General features: G+C 40.6%; 1 protein-coding gene across 1 annotated transcript in view; it reads right to left on the reverse strand.

Annotated features, from left to right (window-relative positions):
• The window catches only part of LOC143023144 (neurofibromin-like), a 375045-nt gene that overhangs the window by 329655 nt on the left and 20275 nt on the right, over positions 1-25115 (reverse strand). Inside the window, exons 6-9 of the mRNA XM_076181656.1 lie at positions 22899-23017; positions 20075-20206; positions 11790-12032; positions 10621-10811 (exon numbers count right to left, since the gene is read on the reverse strand). Of these exons, the coding sequence (XP_076037771.1) occupies positions 10621-10811; positions 11790-12032; positions 20075-20206; positions 22899-23017 (685 nt within the window). The remainder of the gene's footprint in view (positions 1-10620; positions 10812-11789; positions 12033-20074; positions 20207-22898; positions 23018-25115) is intronic.

Below are 25115 nucleotides of genomic sequence, written 5' to 3' on the forward strand. Positions count from 1 at the left end.
TCCCTGTTCTCCTTCTCGTTTTCAGGTTACAGGTTGAATAACTTTTAGTAAGTAATGGTCCTCACAACCAGTTTTGAGAAGGAACTGATTACAAGAGTCCCTTAAATAATGCGGATTCGAATAACACGGATTCAATCATACACGGATTTTATTTCAAAACCATCTCAAATGTGGAGAACCGTTTTAAAATTCGTGCCGAGTCAGGCACGCATACGCACACACGCGGTAACATCGCAAGCATTTGTGGTGACTGCTTTCTATTTTACCATATACAGTCAATCCTCATAAAATGTGGTCATTATGTACACTGGGAACTGCTCAAACAAGGGTGTGGGGCGAGGGGATAACCGTGGGTGGCTTCCTGCGGTCACATGTCAACCTCCGGGTACTGATGCAGGAGGGAGGGAGGGGAGGAGAGGGGGAGTAGGGGGTGGTAGGGGGGTAGCCAACAAGCTTTAGCTTGTCCCTTCCACCACCTGCGCCGTGCTATCGTGAAATTTTACCACCCTAACCTGTTGAAGTGTAATGTTTCTTTCGTTTGGAACACAACTAATAAGTCTGATAATGACTGTGCTTGTCGTGTCTTAATTTCTCTTATGAGGTTCTTGTTGTTACTGGCGGTGGTGGTTTGGGAGACCAAAAACAGACATATACACACTTACACACATGTAGACACGCACACATAGACACGTGTTAGACAACCAGTGTATGTTGTGAATGCGCGTGCGTGTACACACAAATATGAACACATACGCACGTACATGCTTACTTATAGCCCAAGGACTGGGCTATAAGCCGACGAGAGTGAGGTAGCCTGTAAAAGGGCATGTAAACTGGACGAGTACCTGGCTGAAGATCAATTCTATGAACCACACAGTCAGTAACCCCTAATGGATCACCAGGCAAAGCCGAAGCCTGACGGTGAGCAACTAACAGTTCAAGGAGACAAGGCGTCTCAGGAAAATCAATCTCGCCTACAAATGTGGCAAACTCAGAAGCTAAGTGGGCAGGGTCACATGTTGGAGGAGACTGTAGTACAGAAGCTGCTATAATAGGCGAGTCCTGGAAAGTAGCAACGTGTACCACCTCAAAGGAGCCTAAGTGACTGCCAGGAGAGAGAGGAATAGGAGCACCAGTGACGTTGGTTACCATTGCCGTGGTAACATGATACTCAAGAATAGTGGAGAGAGTTCATTCTAATGCAAGGCGACAAATACGAACAGTCAGGCAAAGACCCTATCGGGGCACTTGAAATGCGCACCGGAACATGAACATAACTTGAAGGTCCAATAAGATGCTCCACTATAACAATATCAGCACAATGAGAAGCAGGGTGAAAGCGCTTAGAACCTGGTGAGGGCAAATGTGCAGACTGAGCAAGCACAGTAGAATCACAAACAGAAACTGGCCTATCGGATGCAGGGATATCAAAATTGCAGAAAGTCACTACACGACGACTAGGAGAAATATCTATACCATGAGCTGTAAGAGCATCAATACCCAAGAGACAGTCACACTTAAGGGCAATACCAGAAACAACAACAAAAGTGACTTGGAAGACTGTAGCATGAGAGGGAAACTGCAAGGGAAGACAAACAGATCCAAGAACAAGCAAGGGAGAACCTTGCACAGAATGCAAATTATTACAAAAGGGAGATTATACAATTCCCATAGAGCGAAATAAGCCTTTCTACTTAAGAGACTACATTCTGCACCAGTATCTACAGTGACAGAAAGAGGTGTATCCCTAATAAGAAATTGGAAGGTAACGAATGTCGGCAACACTCAGTACAGGAGTCCCTCAAATAACGCAGGGGTTAGGTTCCTGAAATTACCGTGTATGACCAAATCCGCGTATGCTGACATTCCATATTAAATACCGAGAACCGTATGTATGTATTTACCTAGTTGTATTTTGCAGGAAGGGGAGCTATGCTCGTGGTGTCCCGCCATTGTATCTCGCAGTGTCTAGTTTGCTTTTAAACTCATGAATGGTTTTTGCGCATACTATTTCATTATCCAGTTTGTTCCAAGTGTCCAAAACTCTATGTGGAAAACTGTTTTTCTTCAGTTCTCTTCTATAGCTATGTTTTTTTATTTTCTTTCCATGTCCTCTTGTGTTTCTCTTGTCCCAGTAAAGTAAGTCCTTTCTATCAAGTGTCTCTGTGCATGAAGGCATTGTACAGGAGTCCCACTCAGAGTGGAACTCGCCTCTTCTCCTGGTGCCTAAGAAAGATGGATCTTTTCGTCCAGTTGTTGATTACAGGAGAGTTAACGAGGTCACTGTTCCAGACCATTATCCTCTGCCTCTCTTAAGTGACCTTCTTCAGTCCATTGGCACTGGTAATACGGTGTTCACCACATTAGATTTAAAAGCAGGTTTTTGGCAGATACCCCTGGAGGAAAAAGTCTCGTAAAGTCACGGCCTTCTTGACTCCCAGTGGGCACTATGAATGGCTTCACTGCCCCATGGGTTTGCGGAATGCTCCTTTGACTTGCCAGCACTTAGTTAACTCCATTTTTCATGGCTTAGTTGGGAATGGACTTTTTGTTTCCAAAGATGTGGAAAGCCACTTTACTAAGTTGTCCATGGTCTTGCAACGCTTTGCTGAAACTGAGTTGAAACTTAACTTACCCAAGTGTTCCCTTTTCAAGTCTAGTATCCAATTCCTAGGTCATGTATACAAACATGGTATCCACATCACAAGTGATAAAATCAAGGCGGTGAGGGACTTCCCTATACCGAAGACAGATGAACATGTACGTTCCTTCCTTGGACTTGCAGGATACTATCGTGCATTCATTAAAGACTTTGCTTCAATTGCTTCTCCTCTCACTCGCCTTCTCAAGAAGAACTCTTCCTTCCAGTGGCGTGATGTTCATCAGAATAGTTTTGATTCCTTGATTACAGTCTTCCCTTTACAATTTGTACAGATGCTTCTGGTACAGGCATTGGAGCACTCATGCAACAAGTAGACGGGCGTAGACCTCATGTTATTGCATATGCTAGTCGCATTCTTAATAAGCCTGAGAGGCCCTGGCAGTGGTGTGGGCTTTAAAGCATTTCCGTGATATCATTTTTGGATATCCTATTACAGTCTACACGGACCACACTGCTGTCACTCAGCTTTTCAAGGGCAAAAATCTTTCAGGCCGTCTAGCCAGATGGTTCCTCATGATTGAGGAATTCAATCCAACCCTTAAACATATCCCGGGGCATGCGAACAACGTTGCTGATGCACTTTCACGTAATATCCCTGTTGCTGCTGTTACAGTGATTCATAACTTTTCCCTGCAAGATCTGGCCAAAGCTCAGCGTGAAGACACTGTTTGGTCTGCAGTCATTTATGCTTTGGAGTCTGGTGATGATTCCACCTTAACAGCTTTACTAGTACCTCTGTCCCAATTTTCCCTGCAGGACAAGGTTCTCATACGTAATGTGGAAGTGTTTGAGCAAGATGTGCCACAGCTAGTGATCCCTGAGTCTCTAGTTCCCGTTATTTTGTCCCTTACTCATGATGCCCCTCAAGCTGGTCACCCAGGTTGTGACAAAACTCTGGCTATGGCACGTAAGAAGTATTATTGGCCTAAAATGTGACTAGACATTACCTCTCATGTGGCCTGGTGTAGTTCTTGTGCCCAGAACAAAGGTTCTATGAGCACTGCTCCCATCTTAGAGTACCCTACTCCTTCTTGCCCTTTTCAGACTGTGCCTATAGACCTTTTGCAACTGCCTCATAGCACTCAAGGTTCTGTGTATGTCCTTGTGTGTGTGGACCACTTTAGTCGTTTTGTAATATTAGCTCCCTTGCATAACAAGTCTGCACCAGTTGTAGCCCATGCTTTAGTTTCTCATGTTTTGTGTCCATACACTACTCCTTCGGTGCTCCTTAGTGATAATGGGACAGAATTTAGGAATGAGGTTTTGGCTAGTATTTGTGAACATTACGGCATCACACAGACGTTCGTGACTGCTTATCATCCGGCGTCCAATGGTCTTGTCGAGAAGACATACAGGAAAATTCTAGATACTAAGACATGTTGCTAGTAATTTTTATGAGTCTTGGGAAGATTGGCTTCCCCATGTCAGTGCTTGTATTAATAGCACCATTAATGTTTCTACAGGCAAAACGCCTCATTATGTCATTTTTGGAGTTGAAAAACGGCTCCCCTATGATGTGCTTGACAGCCCTGCTCATCCCCTCTACAATTATGATGACTACAGTCAACTCCAGTCACGCGATGCATGCCATTTATGACTCTGTCAAGGACAAACTTGTTGTTTCCAAGGCCGAAATCTTGAAACACCAACATGTTCTTGCAAAGCCTGTAACCATCGTTGTTGATGATCATGTGTATAAAAGCATGCCTGACCGCCAATCTAAGCTCAATTGTAGATTTGCAGGTCCCTTTTTGGTAACGGAACAGTTACATCCTAATAAGTTGAGGATCTTTGATCCTTCACAGGGACTGAGCGAGGTGTTACACACGGATAGGCTTAAGGTTACAAAAGTGCCTATCCCTGCATTTACCCAGCCTCCCCCAATGTCTCCAGTACAAACTATGCCTTGTATATCTACCCCTCATAATTATAATCTTCGGGCAAGGGGTCCTGTATCTACTTAAACTTTATTTGCGTATTGCATATGATGTATTCATGATGTATTCTTTGTGATGTTTACCATTTTTGTGTCCCTTTCTTAGGTATAATGTGTAACTATTGTTTAGCTCTGAAGTGTAATGTCTTGAATTGTATTTTGTAATGTTTAGCTATTAAGTATCATGTCCCAGACGTCTGGCAATTGCTGTGTTTTAGGGGGTTTTCACTGGCGCCAGTTCTTTTGTGTATTCTTGTATTTGTATACCGGTAGTTACTGTATATATTTCTTGTACTTCTATCCACCTTTTCCTGCCACATTTGCATCCAAGTATCTAAAACTATCCACTTCCTCCAGTCGCTCTACCCTTAATGCTCACTTCCAGTCTACTGCCACTTTCACCCCTTGTACATCTCATCACCTTACTTTTACCCACATTCATCTTCAGCTTTCTTCTTTCACACACTCTCCCAAACTCTGTCACCAACTTCCTCAATCCCTCCTCCGATCCTGCCACAAGCGCAGTGTCATCCGCAAACAACAGCTGGCTCACCTCCCACTTTTCTCCATTTTCTTTAACCATCTCCAATCCCTGACCCACCACCCTTGCATTTACCTCTCACACCACCCCATCCATGTACAAGTTGAACAGCCAGGACGACATAACGCATCCCTGACGAAGTCCCACCTTTACCTCAAACCACTCACTCTCTCCATTTCTAATCCTGACACATGCTCTACTACTCTCGTAAAAACTCTTGACAGCTAGAAGTTTTCCTCCTATCCCGTATATCCGCAAAACCTCCCACAGTGCCTTCCTGTCTACCTTGTCGTAAGCCTTTTTCAGATCCATAAAAGCCCAAAAAAACATCCTTCCCCTTTCCTATAGCTTTCTCATGTACAAATGCAAAAAGAATATATAATCAAGATGCTGACACCGGCACCCTCATGCAACTCACACATCATGATGCCTACATAGGCATCACTGTACCAAAGTGGTTAACAGAAGTGAAGGCAGTAAGGGAAAGATGGGTAAAGTATCTTAGAGAGTTGTTGAATGAGGAGGATGGGGCAAGTTTGATTGTGGCAGTGGGAGGAGCTAAGAAAATTATTGTGATGGGAGAGAAAAATGGGAAAGATATAGGAAAAGATAAGGTACAAGGAGCTTTGAAAATGACGAGAGTTGGTAAGGCACTTGGGTTGGACGGGTGTCATGTGGAGTGTCTGAAAATGGGAGGTGTGATTACAGTGGAATGGCTAGTGAGGTTATTTAATGAAAGTCTCAGGGAATGAAGGGTGCTGGAAAACTGGAGGAGTGCCTGCATAGGGCCAATTTACAAAGAAAAAGACAAATGTGAGTGTAGTAGTTTTAGAGGGATCAGTATAATGAATTGACTACCTCACTTATAAAGGGGAGGAAGCCTTTGGTACATAGATAAATTATTGAGCATAGTTGGAAAAGCTTATGAGAGGGTTTTCATTGAGAGGATTAGGAAAGGAGAGGGAATAATGGTGAAGAGCAGTGTGGGTTTAAGAAGGGTACAGGGTGTATGGATCAAGTTTTTGTAGTAAGGCAGATTTGCAAGAGGTTTTTGGTAAAAGGTAAGGATATTTTGAGCCTTTACGGATTTGGAGAAGGCTTATAACAAAGTAGACAGAGAGGCACTGTGAGAGGTATTGCCAATATATGGGATTGGGGGAAAGCTGTTATGGCAGCAGACTGGAAGTGAGCATTAAGGGAGAGTGACTGGAGGAAGTGGATAGATTTAGATACTTGGGTGCAAATGTGGCAGGAAAAGGGAGTGAAGGTGGAGGTAGAATGCAGATTGAGAGAAGCAAGAAAATGCCTTGGTGGATTAAAGAGTGTAATGAGGAATAGACATTTGGGAATGAATGCTAAGAGGAGACTGTATGAAGGAGTGATTGTGCCAACAGCACTGTATGGGGCAGAAACATGGAACATAAGATAGGAAGAGAGAAGGAGTTTGAATGTGTTTGAGATGATGATGTGATGCATGAGGTGGAATGGGTGGGGAGATGGGGGGTGAGGTAGTATGTGTGAGCAAAATTTGACGCAACCAGAAGGGATTCCTCCCTGTCTTCTTTTATGCAAGGGGAGAAGAAAAATCTAGCTGTACATTTATGTTTGGTGATGGTGTAACCTATAGATCCATTAAGCGTGTAGTACTTCCATGTTGGATTGGAGGTGTGAGATCAGAGCTGTCAACTGATGTTGAGTGCAATCTTCCACTTCTGATCAGTAAGTAGTCAATGAAAAAAGGAAAAATGGTTCTTGATTTTGGTAAGGATTCAGTGAAGATTATGAATAAATGGGTGAAGTTGAAGGTAGCATTGTCAGGTCACTACATGTTATCACTGTTCTTGTGACTAGAACCAGGGATCCAGAATGTGTTACCAGCTTCAATGGATTGCAGTAAAACTGCTTTAAAACCTCATTGTCAATTTGGCCACCTAGGTGCAGTGATACTGTTAAAGTGAGACATGGAGAAACAGATTAGAAATGTTACTGAAATTTGTGAAGCATCTATAAAGTATAAACGCCCAAAACCTAGACCAGTTGTAAGTATGCTGATGGCAGAGCAACTTAATGAAGTAATTGCAATGGATCTGAAACGTACAACATCTGTTTCTTATCATAGTAGATCTTGCTACAAGATATTGTGTAGCATCTGCCATCACCAACAAGTCTGCTAAGACACTTGTTGGTAGTGTCTTCAGAAATTGGATTTCATTATTTCGTGCTCCAAGGAAACTTCTCTCTGACAATGGACTTCAATTTAATAATAGTGACATGAGAGAACTTGGCAATCTTTTTGGTGTTAAAATTTTAACCACTGCTGCAGAAAGTACATGGAGCAATGGCACATATGAACGAGTGAATACTATAATTGGTGACACAGTGCTAAGTGTTTGAGGATATGAAGTGTGACATCGATGTAGACTTGGTTTGGGAGGTGTCAGCCCAAAATGCATTGGTGAATAATTCCTGCTTTAGCCAAATCCAATTAGTATTTGGTTTCAATCCTGCAGTGTCATCTGTCACCAGAAACACCTTGCCTGCTCTAGAGTTAGTTTCTGGCTCAGATATTGTGTGACAAAACTTGAATGTTCTGCACTCGGCTTGAAGGAAATACCCCAAAAATGAATCTAGTGAAAGGGTCAAGAGAGTCTTGCATCACAGTGTGTGCACAACGGAGATAAATTACCTTCACAATGGTAATGAGGTGTACTTTAAGCAAAATGATGATCAGCAATGGCATGGTCTGAGCATAGTTATTGGCTGGGATGGCAAGCAGGTTTTGGTTCGTCATGGGGGTGTTTATGTCAGATCCCATATTTGCTGATTATCTAAACTTCCCCTGGGGTCTCAAACAGTGTCTCCTCAGACTTGTAATGGATCATCCGTTGGCACTCAGGAGGCATTGAGGAATATGGAGGGCATATGTAATCAGGAGGTGGATGAGGATTCAGTGGGGTTTGCTTCATTTGCATTGACATTTGAAAACACTGAGGAAGTAGATGATAGTGGTGAGGTACAGGAGGTACAAGGACAAAATTATATTGTAAGAAACTCTGAATTGTCAGAGAACTCTCAAAGAGAAACAAGACCATTTAAACTGTTAGTGAGGCACAGGATCCGAGGACTGAATGGAAAAAATGGTGAGCACATGTCTGGAAGAATAGTGAGCAGAAGAGGTAAAGCTAAAGGAAAATATAAAAATTGGTTCAACTTCCAAAAGGATTCTGATGGGAGTGTAGGGTGTGTGGATTTTCGCAAGTTGCAGAATTGGAAATGGTCCCTTATGAAGTGATGTTTGTGTTTTACTCCAATGAAGAAGTGAGAAAAGCAAAGGAGCTGGAAGTACAAAATTGGCAAAAAAACAATGTTCATGTGGAGGTGGAAGACAGAGGACAGGAATTTATATCTGTGCAGTGGGTTATCACAGAAAAGGCGAAAGATGGAAGCCCTATAATCAAGGCACACCTTGTAGCAAGGAGCTTTGAGGACACCTCCGGCTTTAGGAAGGACTCCCCAGCTTGTTCTAAAGAATATATCCAATTGGTTCTGTTAATGGCTTCTGCATTTGGTTGGGGCTGTCACAGCCTGGATGTGAAGTCAGCTTACCTTCAGGACAACTACATACTGTAGAGCGAGAGGTTTACTTGCGTCCTCCCCCAGAATATTATAGTGGTCAGCTTTGGAGACTTAAAAAGATGGTGTATGGTCTATGTGATGCAGCATGAGTGTAGTACTTATGTGTCAGAAGTCAGCTACTGTCTCTGTCAGCCAAGATGTGTCCACTTGATCCATCCTTGTTTTCTTGGTATTATGGTGGTGAACTTCATGGTATCATGTGTGGAAATGTGGATGATTTTCTCTGGATGGGCACTGGAGTGTTCTAGAAGGTTATTGATGTTCTTCAAGGAGAGTTCTGTATTGGGAGCACAGCATTATCTACCTTCAAGTATATAGGTTTGGAAGTGGGCACTACAGCTGAAGGTATAACAGTTGGCCAGTATAGCTATGCCAGTCTGCTCACACCACAGAGTTTGGGATGTCGCAGGTCAGCAGCTAAGCCCAGTGAGCTGTGGGACAATGAGAAGAAAGAATTCAGTGCTCTGACTGGTCAACTGAGGAACCTGACATTGCCTTTGATGTGTGTGAATTGAGCTGACATTGTAAAAATGCCACAGTGGCTGATGCTGAGACTCAATAAGATTATCAACAGAGTTGTGGATGATCATTTTTGCTTGATGTTTAGAAAGCTGTCAGTTGTAGACTGTATAATTGAGTGCTTCTCAGATGCTTACTTTGGGAACCTATCTGATGGTGGCTCCCAGGGAGGATTTGTGATTTTTCTCAAGGATGGAGATGCCAGATTTATTGGCAATTGAGGAAACTGTGCCAAATGGTGAAATCCACATTGTCTGCTGAGACCTTGGTGCTCGTTGAGTGTGCTGAAGCTGCTTCCTATCTAAGACGGATTATCAGGGACAATGTCAAATACCAGACCTTAGCTGTACACTGCTTGGTTGATAACAAAGAGTTTGGTGGAGGCCTTGAATTCTTCTCATAGAGTGGAGGATCGTCGTCTTTACATTGACATTGCACTGCTGAAGGGTATATTGTCACGTGGTGAGATTAACTCTGTTTCTTGCATCGGAACCTCTGAGCAACTTGCTGACTGCCTTACTAAGAGGGGGGCCTGAGCCCAACATTTGCGAGCAGTCCTCTATGGTCAATAGGTTCCTTGGCTTATAAATACTTTGAAAAGAAAAAGAGGAAAAACCAAGCATTGTTGGAATGTTCATTGTTGTTGTTTGGCTGAGGGCAGCCATATTGGATTTGATTTGTGTGGTTCAGTTAACAGACACTAGGTGGCAGTGTTGTTGAGCTACTATGTGGAGTGCTGGGTCCCCAGTAAAAAAGAAAGTGGTGTATCGAGCAAGTTTGGTCTATCAGTAAATGTGAATTAAAGTAAGATGACAAGCAGGGAAGGGAGAAGGCATGGCATAAGTTTAAGAGGAGAATGGCTGTGTATGACAGTTTGACACTGCCCAAAGGGATTTCTTCCTGTCTTCTATATTTTCTTCACAAGTTGACATAGATGGAGGGCTGCCATGAATGAAGTGGCCCTGCTGTGGATGTACTGTGTCTTGCTGCATTGTTTGACCTGGGCAGTGAGCAGGAACTGGGATGACCCTTCATCCAGATGGAGTTATGATGAGAGAGAAACAATAGGTAGTGGATGGGAGTGGAATGGGTGAGAATGGGTGCATGCCTTGGCTAGCTGCCTCCCTTGTAAGGGGGAAGAGGCTTTTGATATATAGAGATTAATATACAAATCTAATAGTTTTCAATTTATCATTCATTTTGTTTGTATAGTGAACCATTTGAATATGGGGATCCCACTGTGTACAGACAATATCCTATGCAAATTCACATATACCACACATACATGATGGCCACGTATACACCCAAACAATTTAAAATTCTTACCGGTAAAGAGAGCTGACGAGCACAAAATGGTAGGTTAAAGGTGAGCTAGGATTGAGGCATACTTTAAGAGCCTCATTATTGTGTGGGTTGATTCGAAAGAGAGACACAAAGCAGTCAATCATAAGGTCCACATCCTGACAGATATAGGACAGCCCCCGTGAGAAAGGTTTCACAATATTGAAAAGCAGCACCTGTAGGAGAATATATATTAGTGCCAATGCTCCTTTTCTTAAAAGAAATCATACTATCAATAAAGATACTTTCTTTTGATGCCTTCTACACTCTGATCCTCTTACTTGTAATTATAATGTATCCAGCACTCTAAGTTGAGAAAAATATTACTGAGTACATAGGTTTAGTAAATTATCTATTGTAGATACTTCCCCCCTCAAAACATGTAACTTTACATTTTTTCTAAGTGCTGTTTTCCATTTAATTTTTGCAAGGTGCTGTTCCCAAGTTTTACATTCAAAACTAACCACAAAGTGACCTCCAATTACCAAAAGAAAGAGGATGGAGTTCTCTCAATAAATCTCATCATTCATATACAAGAAGTAAACCAAGATAATATTCTTTTACTTTCACTAAAACCATATTTTCATAACTAACCTGTAAAGCTACTAACATAATTCACTATTCTAATTATATGTGATTAGGTGTCTAAACTTCTATTGTTAATATCTTTTGATAACTGCCATCTATACTCTAATTAATATCCTTAACTTTTAATAACTCCCATGTATTTCTATGTTAACCCATAAAACTAGACATATCATTCCTGTCACTCTTATTACTGACTGGGACCAATAAAGGGCATATGCAGGTGATGATCCTGCAATATGGACAGCAAAGCTGCCCATTTCCAAAACATGTCAACCCTGACATTGGCCACAGACTTGACCCAAGATCTCTGTCAATTTCAATTGTATTTCTAGCATTTTCATGCATTAAGAGCTGGCAACTGGTGACTGCTCCCTTCCCCTTATCCCTTTCAGTTGGCAACAGGAATAGTCCCACACTGATACAACACATACAAGTCCAAAGTCTCTTTCCAGAGTGATCTATGGGAGGGCCCAAGGACAATTGACAACCACTGTGGGGCTACAGGTTTTCTACTTCATGAAACTTGAGACAATTAATTAATGAATTAATTACTACTATCATCACACCTTGAGGTCATTGATGATGCTCTGCACAAGGGCAAACACAACATTATTGGAATCATTTATATTAATGTATGTAGCTATCTTGCACAACTTGACACAGGTGACTGCTGCCGTCTCTGTTAGATTTCTTCCCAGAGTATGTGGAATGAGAGCCTTCTTCAAAAGATCTATGAACTGCTTCTTCTTGAAATGCCGCTGAGAGCATGGTGCCCCAGCATCTGCATTTACTATCTCTTCTAGCACTTTCTGTTGGTACAAAAGAATTAATATAATATATATTACTTAACAAAGGAAATCAACCTTATAAAAAATTTACTATATTTCTATGTATTATGCATACATACCAAAGGCTTTTTCCCCCCTAACACAGAAGGTAGCTAAAGACAAGCCATAGAAACCACTCCCACCCATTCCATTCCCTTCATACTCCACTCTCCTCTTCCCTCCCTATTATCTTAGCACCTCCTGGATGATGGGTCATCCCTGCATCTCACCCACTGTCCTGGGTCAGAAGCAGTGTCACAAGACACAGCACATCCACAGTAAGGCTGCTTCACTGATTCGGCGACCCTCCCTCTCTGTCCCCTCATGCACAAAAGGAGAAGACTGGGAGAAATCCCTTTGGGCTGCATTAATTTTTTATACATACTCCCTCACCGCCCATACTCCACCCATTCCACCTCATGCATCACAGCATCATCCATACACAACCCTTCTCCATTTACCCCTATCTTCTGTCCTCTCCCATCCTTCCTCGAGAGACAATCCCCTCTTATCAATGCCCCTTTTACCCCACCCATCCCATCCAAAGACACTCCCAATACTCTTTCATCAACCCTATCTCCCAACTTCCTTCCCACCCGTTCTCCTCCTCACCTACTCATTTCTCACTCTATCTAGCCTAGTAACCCGTATCATACTTCTCAGGCATTTCATCTCAAACACATTCAAACTCCTTCTCTCTTCCTCTCTTATGTTCCATGTTTCTGCCCCATACGGTGCTGTCTGCACAATCACCCTAACATACAATCTCCTCTTAGCATCCATTCCCAAATGTCTATTTCTCATTACACTTTTTAATCCACCAAGGCATTTACTTCTCTCAATCTACATTCCACCTCCACCCCCACTCCTCCCTTTCCTGCCACATTTGCATCCAAGTATCTAAAACTATCCACTTCCTCCAGTCTCTCTACCTTGATACTCACTTCCAGTATGCTGCCACTCTCTCCCCTTGTACATCTCATCACCTTACTTTTGCCCACATTTATCTTCAGCTTCCTTCTTTTACACACCTTCCCAAACTCGGTCACTTACTTCCTCAATCCCTCCTTTGATCCTGCTACAAGCGCAGTGTTGTCAGCAAACAACAACTGGCTTATCTCCTGCTTTTCTCCATTTTCTTTATCCATCTCCAATCCCTGATCCTTGTATTTACCTCTCTCACCACCCCATCCATGTATAAATTGAACAGCCAGGGCAACATAACACATCCCTGACAAAGTAGCACCTTTACCTCAAACCACCCACTCTCTCCACTTCTAATCCTAACACAAGCTCTACTACTCTCATAAAAACTATTGACTGCTCTTAACAGCTTTCCTCCTATCCCGTATATCTGCAATACCTCCCACAGTGCCTTACTGTCTACCCTGTCATAAGCCTTTTCCAAATACATAAAACCCCCAAAAACATCATTACCATTTCCTATAGCTTTCTTACATATCTGTCTTATCACAAAAACCTGATCTACACAACCTCTACCTGTCCTAAATCCACACTGTTCCTCACCATTTACTCCCTCTGTTCCTCTCCTAATCCTCTCAATCAAGACCCTCCCATAAGCCTTCCCAACTACACTTAACAAGCTGATCCTTCTGAAACTATTACACTTACACTTGTTCCCCTTTCCCTTGTAAAGTGGAACTATACAGGCACTCCTCCAGTCCTCCCACACTCTATCCTCTCTTAAACAAACATTAAATAACCTCACCAGCCAGTCCACCATAAATGTACCTCCTTTTTTCAGACATTCTGCATGGTATCCATCCAACCCAGGTGCCTTGCCTGCTCTCATCATCTTAATAGCTGCGTTCACTTAATCTTTCCTTATTTCTCATCCATTTTCCTCACTCATCACAGTCATTTTCTTAGTATTTTCCCACTGCAACTACCTTTCCCTCCCTGTCCTCCTTCACATTTAGCATCTCCCTAAAATACTCTGCCCACCGTCCTCTCACTGCCTTCTCTTCCATTATCATCTATCCATCTGCACCTGTTACCTTTCTCTACTTGATTCACTTCCTCTTCCTCTTGTCATTTCTTTCCAAAACATTTTTTTATTACTTTCAATATTTTCTGTCATACTCTTACCCCATTTCACATCTGCTCTCCTCTTTACCTCCTTTATCTTATGCTTTACTTCTCTTTACTTTGTACCTCTCATACAATTCCCTCATCCTAAATTGTAACCAATCTATGAAAGCCTGCTTCTCTTATACACCCTTCTTCACTTCCTCATCCCACCACTCACTACCTTTCCTTCTATTTCCTCCCATCCTCCTTGTTCCATACACCATCTTTGCACATCTTATGACTCCCTCCTTGATCCATCCCCATTCCTCCTCCACTCCTAGTTCTACTTTATCCTTCATTCCCTCCCACTCCTCTCTCAGCTTCTTATACTCCTCCTTTTCTTTCTCATTTAAGCAGTTCACTTTAAGTACCTCCCTACCTTCTGCCCTTTTCCTCTTTCTCCACCTATTCTCCACTCTCATATTATCTTCCACCAAAAAATTATCAGATATTCCTTCACTCTCTCCCCTTAGAACATGTACATCCTTAACTCTTCCTAGTATACTCCTGGTTGCCACTATATAGTCCATTAACCCCTTCCATACAGTGCCGCCTACGTAGGCGGCATGGGGACCAGGTGGATACATGAGGCTGCCATATCGGCGTCTTGATTATATTTATTGTAGTTGTCCCTGCGTGACTGACATACTCTCTAAACTGGCTTCATCACATTTTCTATGGTTATCAAAATTCACGGGTGAAAGAGAGAACGATCGATATAAGCGGTGACTATTTTTTATGATGTGAGTATTATGACGCAACATCGTACGTCTGGCAGCTAATGCTGCCCGCGAGATTTTGGCCCGGAGTGAAGTGGTTAACGCTCATTCTGCCACCCTTCCTTCCACCACCTCTCCCATGTGTTCTTAAGCATGACCTTCTTCCTAAACACTGTATTTGCTATCATTCACCCCTGTCTTCTGTCCTCTCCTGTCCTTCCTCAACAGACATTCCCCTCTTTCCCAAAGCCCCTTTTACCCCATCCATCCATCTCATCCTAGGTTGCCCCTCATGTTCACTCCTTCCACATCTGCTTTCCACACCTCTTTTACTAGTCTTTCTTCACTCATTCTTTCCATGTGTCCAAACCATTCCAATGCTCATTCATCAACCCTATCTCCCAACTCCCTTTCCACCCCTGTTCTCCTCTTCACCTCCTCATTTCTCACTCTATCTAGATGGAAAAATGTTACAAGTGGAGTTCCTCAGGGTTCCGTTCTTGGGCCACTTCTATTCATAGTATATATAAATGATATAGACCATGGACTAAAATCTACTGTTTCAAAATTTGCTGATGATACAAAACTGTGTGGAATGGCAAATGATCACTTAAACCAATTAGATATTCAAGAAGATTTAGATGAATTACAGCAATGGTCTGAAAAGTGGCTAATGAAATTTAACACAAGTAAATGCAAGGTAATGCACATAGGTAAAAATAACAGTAAGCACAATTACAAGTTATTTGGAAATTCATTAACAAAAGTGGATAGTGAAAAAGATCTCGGCGTAATTATCAGTAACGATCTCAAATCATCCAAGCAGTGTATTTCAGCCTCTGAGAAAGCAAATAAGATTCTAGGACTGACTGTGCGATCTGTTGATTTCAAAAGTCCATCACTCATTAACAAGCTATATAAATCATTAGTTCGTCTACATTTGGAATATGCTGTTTCCGTATGGTAACCGAATGTCATTAAAGACACTAACAGACTAGAAAAAGTACAACGGCGAACCACAAAACTGATTCCAAATATCAAAAATGAATCATATGAAAATCGTCTAAAACATATGAATCTGTTTTCCCTAAAAAAGCGTAGACTCAGAGGTGACTTGTTACTGGTCTTTAAAATTCTAAAGGGAATTGACATCAAAAGTGACAAAATTTTCACATTGAATGAGAATCAGACAAGAAACAATGGTCTCAAACTGTCCGGAAATAGATTCAATTTGGAAGTAGGTAGAAACAACTTTGCCAACCGTGTAGTTAATGAATGGAATAAACTTCCTGCACAGGTAGTGCAATGTAGTTCAGTTCGAAGCTTTAAGAATCATTTAGATAAACACCTAAGCAAGATGCTGTAATGATTATAATTTATTTTATATTATTTGTTTTTGTTTTGTTATCATTTGTCTGTTTGATTTTCATTTATTATTAGTTATAAGTCAATTTATTATTATTTACTATTTACCTGTTTATCATTTAACTATACCTATGCATTTATTTATGTATTTTCTTTGTTATTTACATTATTATAGTTTTTATTTATTATTTTATTATTATTATGATTTTTTTTCACATCCGACCTAGATATGGACCAAAAGGTCTCCTGTCGGCATGCTCTGCCTTTGTAATCCTTTGTAACCCTTGACATACTTCTCAGACACCTCATCTCAAACACATTCAATCTCCTTCATTCTTCCTCTCTTATGTTCTATGTTTCTGTCCCATACAGTGCTGTCTGCACAATCACCCCTTCATACAATCTCCTCTTAGAATCCATTTCCAAATATCTAGTTTTAATTACACTTTTTAACCCATAAAGGCATTTACTCACTTCTCTCAATCTACATTCTACCTCCACTCCTCCCTTTCCTGCGACATTCACACCCTAGTATCTAAAAATACCCGCTTCCTCCAGTCTCTTTCCCTTAATACTCACTTTCAGTCTGCTGCCACTTTCTCTCCTTGTACATCTCATCATCTTTTACCCACATTTATCTTCAACTTCTTTCACACACTTTCCCAAACTCTGTCACTTCCTCAATCCCTCCTCTGATCCTGCTACAAGTGCAGTGTCATCCACAAACAACAGCTTTTAGACCTAGACTTTCTACAATACAAAATAAATTTTGTAATACTGTACATCTAATCTTACTCGTACATGTACAGTCACTATCCGAGTTACGACCTAGATTGGTTCCGACCAACCAGTCGTAAGTCGGATTGGTCGTAAGTCGCATCCCATTCAAAATGGCTGACACGAGGGTTATACGCTAGGATACATGATATCAATCTGTTGCATTTTTAAGTAAATTTTTCTATTGAATACTATTAGATACAAGCTGTTTACTGCTTATTTTTCAATTTTATGCCTTTTACTTTCCTTTTTGTAATTTTTCTTAGTTTTTCAATGTTTTAATACTGTACTGTATTTCAGTATATATACGTATGCAGGTACTGTATGTATATACTATACCTGTATACGCACACACACACACACATACGTATTAGATATAACCTTGCTTACCATTCTTAAGGTTTTTAAATTGTAGTTTCCTTTTAATATTTTTTTCTTAACTTATGGGATCCAATGTATTTAACGTTTCGTCCAACAGGGCTTCTTCAGAAATAACATAGTGCACAAACATCTGACTCCTTATATCACCCGATCTTGAGGGGAGAAACGAATATAAAACTGGTGTAAACACAATTTGAGTAAATTGCTTGTTACTTTGTTATTGAAATTGCTAACGGTTTATTTATTGTAAAAAATCCATTGTTTCGATCAATATTATCAATGAGAGATATAAAAGCAGATTCAAAACATCTACGTTTCATAGTATGGTTTTCATATTTTATAATCTTAGAATTATTCCAGTCAGCATTGTGGCCTGTATCGTATCTATGTCTAACAATGGCATTATTCATATTGTAGGATGAGGTGGATGGATGGGGTGAAGGGGGCTTTGGGGAAGAGGGGAATGTCTATTGAGGAAGGACAGGAGAGGACAGAAGACAGGGGTGAATGGAGAATGGTTGTATATGGATGATGTTGTGATAGCATGAGGTGGAATGGGGGATGAGGTAGTATGTGTGAGCAAAATTTGACGCAGCCCAAAGGGATTTCTCCCCGTCCTCTCATTTTATGTAATGGGGGGATGGAAAGGGGGGGGGTCGCCGATTTAATGAAGCGGCCTTGCTGTAGATGTGCTGTGTCTTGCGACACTGCTTCTGACCCAGGGCAGTGGACAAGGTGCAGGGATGACCCGTCATTCAGGAGGTGCTAAGATGGGAGGGAGGGTGGAGGGGTGTGGAGTGTATTCAGGGAGGGGATGGGTGGGAGTGATTTTATGCCTTTTTCTTTCTGGCTACCTCCCTTGTAAGGGGGAAAAAGCCTTGGTATATGTATGTATGTATGTAAGTTTTCATATCATATTTATGTTCCGATATTCTTTTATCAACACCACGGAAACTTTCACCAATGTAGACCTTTCTACAACCTAAACATGGCACACAGTAAACATCTGCTTGACGAACATTTTCCCTACTTTTATTTAATTTTTTTTATAAGATTGTCAACTGTTACCGAGCTGGTGGTAATGTTGTGAAAATCAGCTCGGCAAGCTTCCGTGGTGTTGATAAAAGAATATCGGAACATAAATATGATATGAAAACTTACAATATGAATAATGACATTGTTAGACATAGATACGATATAGGCCACATTGCTGACTGGAATAATTCTAAGATTATTAAATATAAAAACCATACTATGAAACGTAGATGTTTTGAATCTGTTTTTATATCTCTCATTGATAATGTAAATCAAAACAATGGATTTTTTTTACAATAAATAAACCTTTAGCAATTTCAATAACAAAGTAACAAGCAATTTATGCAAATTGTGTTTACACCAGTTTCATGTTCAGTTCTTCCCTCAAGCTCGGGTTATATAAGGAGTCAGATGTTTGTCCACTATGTTATTTCTGAAGAACCCCTGCTGGGCGAAACGTTAAATACATTGGATACCATACTCTGCGTTTGGCTTCTCTCCTACAGTTGTATACAGCATTGTTTTCAGTTGCTTAGTTATTAATATGATATGGTAGGTTAAAGAAAGAAAATACTTATTATAGAGTATTCTTATTAGTAAAATCATAATAGACATCTGCTAGACGTGGTTGTAAGTACAGACACTCCTCTACTTACGTTCATTCGTTTTACGTTTTTTCGATTTTACGTTTGAACTGACTAAAAAAAAAATTGTAAAAAAAAAAAAAAAAAAGTGAATTTTTTAGTTTAGCGCGCTCTCCGTAGTTCAAACGATACTTGCGCATGATGCTGCGTCCATTGTTTACATTGCACAAACGACAAACTGAACATGCCTTGCCTCATCCTCCTCCTACTCCTCCTCCACCATCTCAATTTATGTTGCTTGAATTTAATTAATTTGAAATTAATGTTATTATTTTACAATGTTATGTGTATAATTAATGATTTAGGGGTGTTTTATAAGATACGGTAATAGAATTTATGGATGTATAGTACAGTAACAACTTACGTTCATTTTCAACTTACGTTCGGCCGTTCGGAACGTAACTAAAACGTAAGTTGAGGAGCGTCTGTACATAAATATCCTTCATCCTTAATTAATTTATCAAACTTTTCCACAAATGCCTTAGCTGCAGGCGCATCACTGTTAGCAGCCTCACCTTTCGACAACACGTGGTGAACCTGGTAACGCTCTCGAAAGCGACGAAACCACCCAGCACTCGCTATTAATTCATGTGAAGCGTATTCTTCACCTGCACATTCTTTCAACATGCGAAATTAATTTGTAGCCTTACTTAGCACTGCTTGCAAAATCACTTTTACATTTCTTTTCCTATTATCTTCCAACCACGTGTATAGCAACTTTTCCATCTCTGCTATAATTGTCGTACGCGATGCCGGGCTGCCACAACTATCATACGTGCTGTGCTGCCAGACATATACAGTAAACTCATAATAGGCATCTGCTAGACGTGGTCGTAAGTACAGGTGGTCGTAACTCGCGTACGTCGTAACTTGGATAGTGACTGTATTTTTCTATAATTACTGGTGAAGAACAATATTATGCCATGGAACATGAGGGTTAAGAAATAAACACATATGGTATATAATGTACTTGATTGGCAAATAAAACAAATAGCCAAAAACAGCCACTTACCGGTGACAAAACCAAGAGCATAATCTGAACAGGCCAAACTGCTGCTTTCCGTTTGTTGTTCTCAGCAACACTGTCCAGCTGCTCAAACATGATTTCACAGCACTTAGCTAGTTCCTCATTTCGCCTCTTCTGCTTGGATTGTAGAAAAGGAAAAAAAAATAAATACTAACAATGATAAGGATAATGATGTCTTTTCACCCTTGTAAGAAATGACTGAGGCAAAGCATGTACAGGTAGTCGTCGATTTACGACCGAGTTCGGTTCCGACAGACAGGTCGTAAGTCGATCTGGACGCAAGTCGGTCTATATATTACCCTTTATATATATATATATATATATACACACATATATATATATATTGTATATTATATTTAGCATACTGAAATAATCTTAGCATCTTTGAACCATGTTGTATAGTATTTTTAACTTTTAATAATTTCATCTGATTTTCTTTGGGAAACGTAGCCTAGGCCTAAGCATATTGAATAAAATCCTATCATCTTTGACCCATGATATTTAATACTGTATTTGTTAACCTTTGTATTATTTTACCATCAGACTTTCTTTAGGAAACGTATGCATACTGAATAAAATCTTATTATCTTTGAGCTACATTGTTTAATATTCATTAACTTTATCATTTTCTTTAGGAAACGTAGCCTAGGCCTACGCATACTGAATAAAGTCCTGTCATCTTTGACCTACAAATACTTTTTTGTTGGTTACATTAGCATCATTGTAAAGCAAAATTAGGGAAAAAAATTTATTTCAAAACATTCATTTCGTTTACGTACTGAACCGAAAATATTGTTATCGACAACAGACTAGGCATAAACAAAGTTTACTGTTACATTTTTAGATTTTATTAATCGCAAAACATAAAAATACAAAATGCTGTACCGAACATTTTGTCATCGACAACAGACTAGGTATATATATATATATATATATATATATATATATAAAAATAGTTACATTTTATTAATTGCAAAACTTAAAAATACAAAATGTAAGGCAAAATTAGGATTTTTTATTTCAACAAAACACATTCTTTTCGTTTACGTACTTTACCGAACATATTGTTATCGACGACAAACTAGCCTAGGCATAAAAAGTTTGTTATATTTTATTAATTGCAAAACATATAAAAATACAAAATGCAATGCAAAATTAGGAAGCATTTTACTTCAAACAAACAAAATGAAAGAATATTTAGCTGGCTGGGATGCTGACGCTGCCGGTAGCCTGCCAAAACTATCGTACTCGCGTCTCGCAGCGTGCGGAGTTATGTACTGCACTGCCAGGCATAACATTGCAATTCTATTACTCTATTAAATGTTAGATATTATTGCACCATCTTGTGGTCGTAAAGTCGATCAGTCGTAAGTCGACGACTACCTGTATTCCCTCTTCATGAAAGGAAAACACTAAAGGAATCTCCAATCCCTTGACATGCCACATGTGGCAAAATATTTTAAAAAGAATAGCTGGAAGAAGAAGAAGATTAAGAAGTAGTAGTAGTATTATGCGGTGTTATGTGTCTTCTGTGTGGTGGTTACATCTAAGGTAATTTGATTCTGTGGTCAGACCTATTTTGTGTCAATACTGTTTTAATGCTTGATAGTGTCCTGAGCACAAGCATACCAGTGTGGTTCTTGTCAGGTGTGGGAGAATTTTCTCTATGAAGCTTATGTCTAAAGTTGTTGGAGTACTGAGATTGGCAGTTTTTCTTGAAGAGTTTCTTTATTAATCTGAGTGTGCATGTGTTTCTCTGTGGATGTTTTGTGTGATATAGATGGTAGTTTGCTATTCTTTCCTCCTTAACTTCAGTGTAAACCATGTCAATAACAATGATTCTTAATCCTATCTGCACCTCAGTGGAAAATGTGGAAAGAAGATGCATGAAGGCAATACATGAAATCACAAAATATGTGCAAGTAAATCTTATGCAAATGATACTAACATATTTTTATAATATACTAAGGTGGTTTGGACACATGAAAAGAATAAGCAAGAAATACTGACAAAACACATGTAAAGCAGAAGCTACAGGAGTGATACTTGAGAGCATAACCAATAGTAAAGTGGAGGGATGCAGCAAAGGGGATCTTGAATGTAAGAAATGTCTGTGGAGCCAAGAAAAGAGTGCAAAAGACAAGAGAGAACGGAGGAATACTGTCAATAGATGAAAGGGTGATGAGGCCAAAAGTGACATTCCCATCCATTTTGTTAAGTATTTTGAACTGTTGAGGAGAGGGAGGAATCACCACATAATGAAGCTATGGCGTTAAAACAGCTCCAGCTGTTGGAACCTGCTATGGAATCACTGTGCCTTACAGCATTTCCTTCAACTCAAGCTGTGTGGTGGGGAATAGGAATGACCCTCCATCCATGAATTACTAAGATAGGAGGGGCATTAACTGGATATGTATGCCATCTCTCTTACAAGGGGAAAAGGGCATTTGGTACTGGAATATGAAATATATGCTCTATATAGTTGAGCTAGTCAATAAACCTACCAATAAATAAACCTATCTATATACCAAGGGCTTCCTCCCCTTTATAAGGGAGGTAGTCAGTCATAGCATGCACCCATTTCTATCCACCACCTTTGTTTCCCTCTCATCTTAGCACTTTGTGGATGATATGTCATCCCTGTTTACTGTCCACTGCCTGGGTCAGAAGCAATGCACCAAGACAGAGTACATCCACAGCAGGGCAACTTGATTTAAACAGACCCTCTCTCCTTGTCCCCTCAATATATGGTTAACACATGATCACAAATTCTATTTCAAAATCAAGTTACCATGTCTTTAATTCTTACCTGCAAATCAGCAAATTCATTTGGATAGGTATCCATCCAGTTCCATATGGCTCGTTCTATGGAATTCATTAATGTCATCTGGGCATTTTTCCGTAATAAACGAAATTTCTGTATTGTTTCTGTAAAATATGAAAGATCATTGCTACAGCAAAAAAGTTTACAGCATGTTAAGAAATTCAACATATATTAAAAAAAATTCATACATATACCAAAGGCTCCTTTCCCCCTTACACGGGAAATAGGAAGGAAGGAAGGAAGGAAGGAAGGAAGGAGGGAAGGAGGGAGGGAGGGAGGGAGGGAGGGAGGGAGGGAGGGAAAGAGAGAGAGAGAGAGAGAGAGAAAAGGGGGGGGGGGGGCATAGAAATCACTCCCACCCATTCCCTCCCTAACATACCCCACTCCCCTCTACCCTCTTCCCTCCCTCTTGGCACCTGGATGACTGGTCATCCCTGCATCTTGTCCACTCCACTGGGTCAGAAGCAGTGTTGCAAGACACAGCACATTCATAGCGACCCCCCTCTCCATCCCCTCATGCAGAAAAGGAGAAGATAGGGAGAAATCCCTCTGGGCTGCATCAATTTATTTCTCATACATACTCCCCCACCCCCACCCCCCACCAACTCCCCCTCATGCATCACAGCATCATCCATACACAACTCTTCTCCATTCACTTCTACCTTCTGTCCTCTCCTATCCTTCCTCAATAGACATTCCCCTCCTTCCCAATGCCCCTTTTACCCCATCCATCCATCTCATCCTAGATTGCCCCTCATGTTCACTCCTTCCACATCTGCATTCCACACTTCTTTCACTAATCTTTCTTCACTCAGTCTTTCCATGTGTCCAAACCATCCCAATACTCTTTCATCAACCCTATCTCCCAACTCCCTTTCCACCCCTGTTCTCTTCCTCACCTCATTTCTCACTCTATCCAGCCTAGTAACCCCTATCATACTTCTCAAGCATTTCATCTCAAACACATCTACGCCGACAACAGAACTGTCAACACCTTCATCGCTGGGTCCCAAAGAAGAGAATAAACAACGAAAAAGGAAACCTGGTTTGTATTGTAGGGGAGGGGAGAAATCGTGGGTGTCCTAAATGATATCTCTGCAGTGCTAGTTAAATGTATTAAGACGCAATTAGCAAAAAATGAAGAAAAATAATGAAAAGTCTGACTCGAACGACAACTGCAAATCAGAGCCATCTAGTAACACCATGCCGAACCCTAATGTAAACAAACTTTATGAGCTCCAGCAGCCATGCAGGAATATCACAATGATGCTTTTTCTGGATTCAATTAGTACAAAAGATGGAGTTTAAGTCGAATCTTAGAGATAGAGAGGGAAATGAGCAAAAAAAGGATATGGTGAGAGAATGAAATTATGGACTTAACCCCTTCCATATGGTGCCGCATACGTAGGCGGCATGAGGAGCAAGTGGATACGCGAGGCTGCCATATCGGCGTCTTGATTATATTTATTGTAGTTGCCCCTGCGTAATGACATACTCTCTAAACTGTCTTCATCACATTTTCTATGGTTATCAAAATTCATGGGTGAAAGAGAGAACGATCGATATAAGCGGTGACTATATTTTATGATGCGAGTATTATTACGACACATCGTACGTCTGGCAGCTAATGCTGCCCGCGAGATTTTGGCCCATACTGAAGAGGTTAAGGAATGAAATCATTGGACTAATGGATTGCTTAGCACAAGCATTGAAATTTCCGACCCAAGGAAAACTAGGATCTAAGAAACGAGATTAAGGAAATGAAAAATGATATGAGAGAGCAGAGGAGTGATAATAAAAAGAAGAGAATTAATGATACTACTAATAGTGAAAACTTAAAAAAAGAGGTAAACAACAAAACACAAGAAATGACTGAAAAAATCAAAGAGAACTTAGGAGAGGAAAGTATCCAAAAGATTACATGAAATAACAGTGGACTCAACAGTACTATCACAACAAACCACCACACTTAAACTGGTGGTGGGAAACAACCATGATGGCACCAAGCAGTCATACTGAGAACTATGATGCCTTTTTTTTAAGGTGCTCTGGATTTTTTATGACATAATTGTAGCCAAGTTACGGTGTTGCCAGATCTTAGATTGCCGAGTTTGGGTGCTTTGACCTGCACTATATTCACATGTCCCCTTTTCTCTTTTTCTACAGAGGCACTCCAGTCCTCTGACACTCGACCCTTCCTTA

The sequence above is a fragment of the Oratosquilla oratoria genome, unplaced genomic scaffold (genome assembly GCF_046742065.1).
Source record: "Oratosquilla oratoria isolate Oo_2021 unplaced genomic scaffold, ASM4674206v1 SCAFFOLD45, whole genome shotgun sequence".
Lineage (NCBI taxonomy): Eukaryota > Metazoa > Arthropoda > Malacostraca > Stomatopoda > Squillidae > Oratosquilla > Oratosquilla oratoria.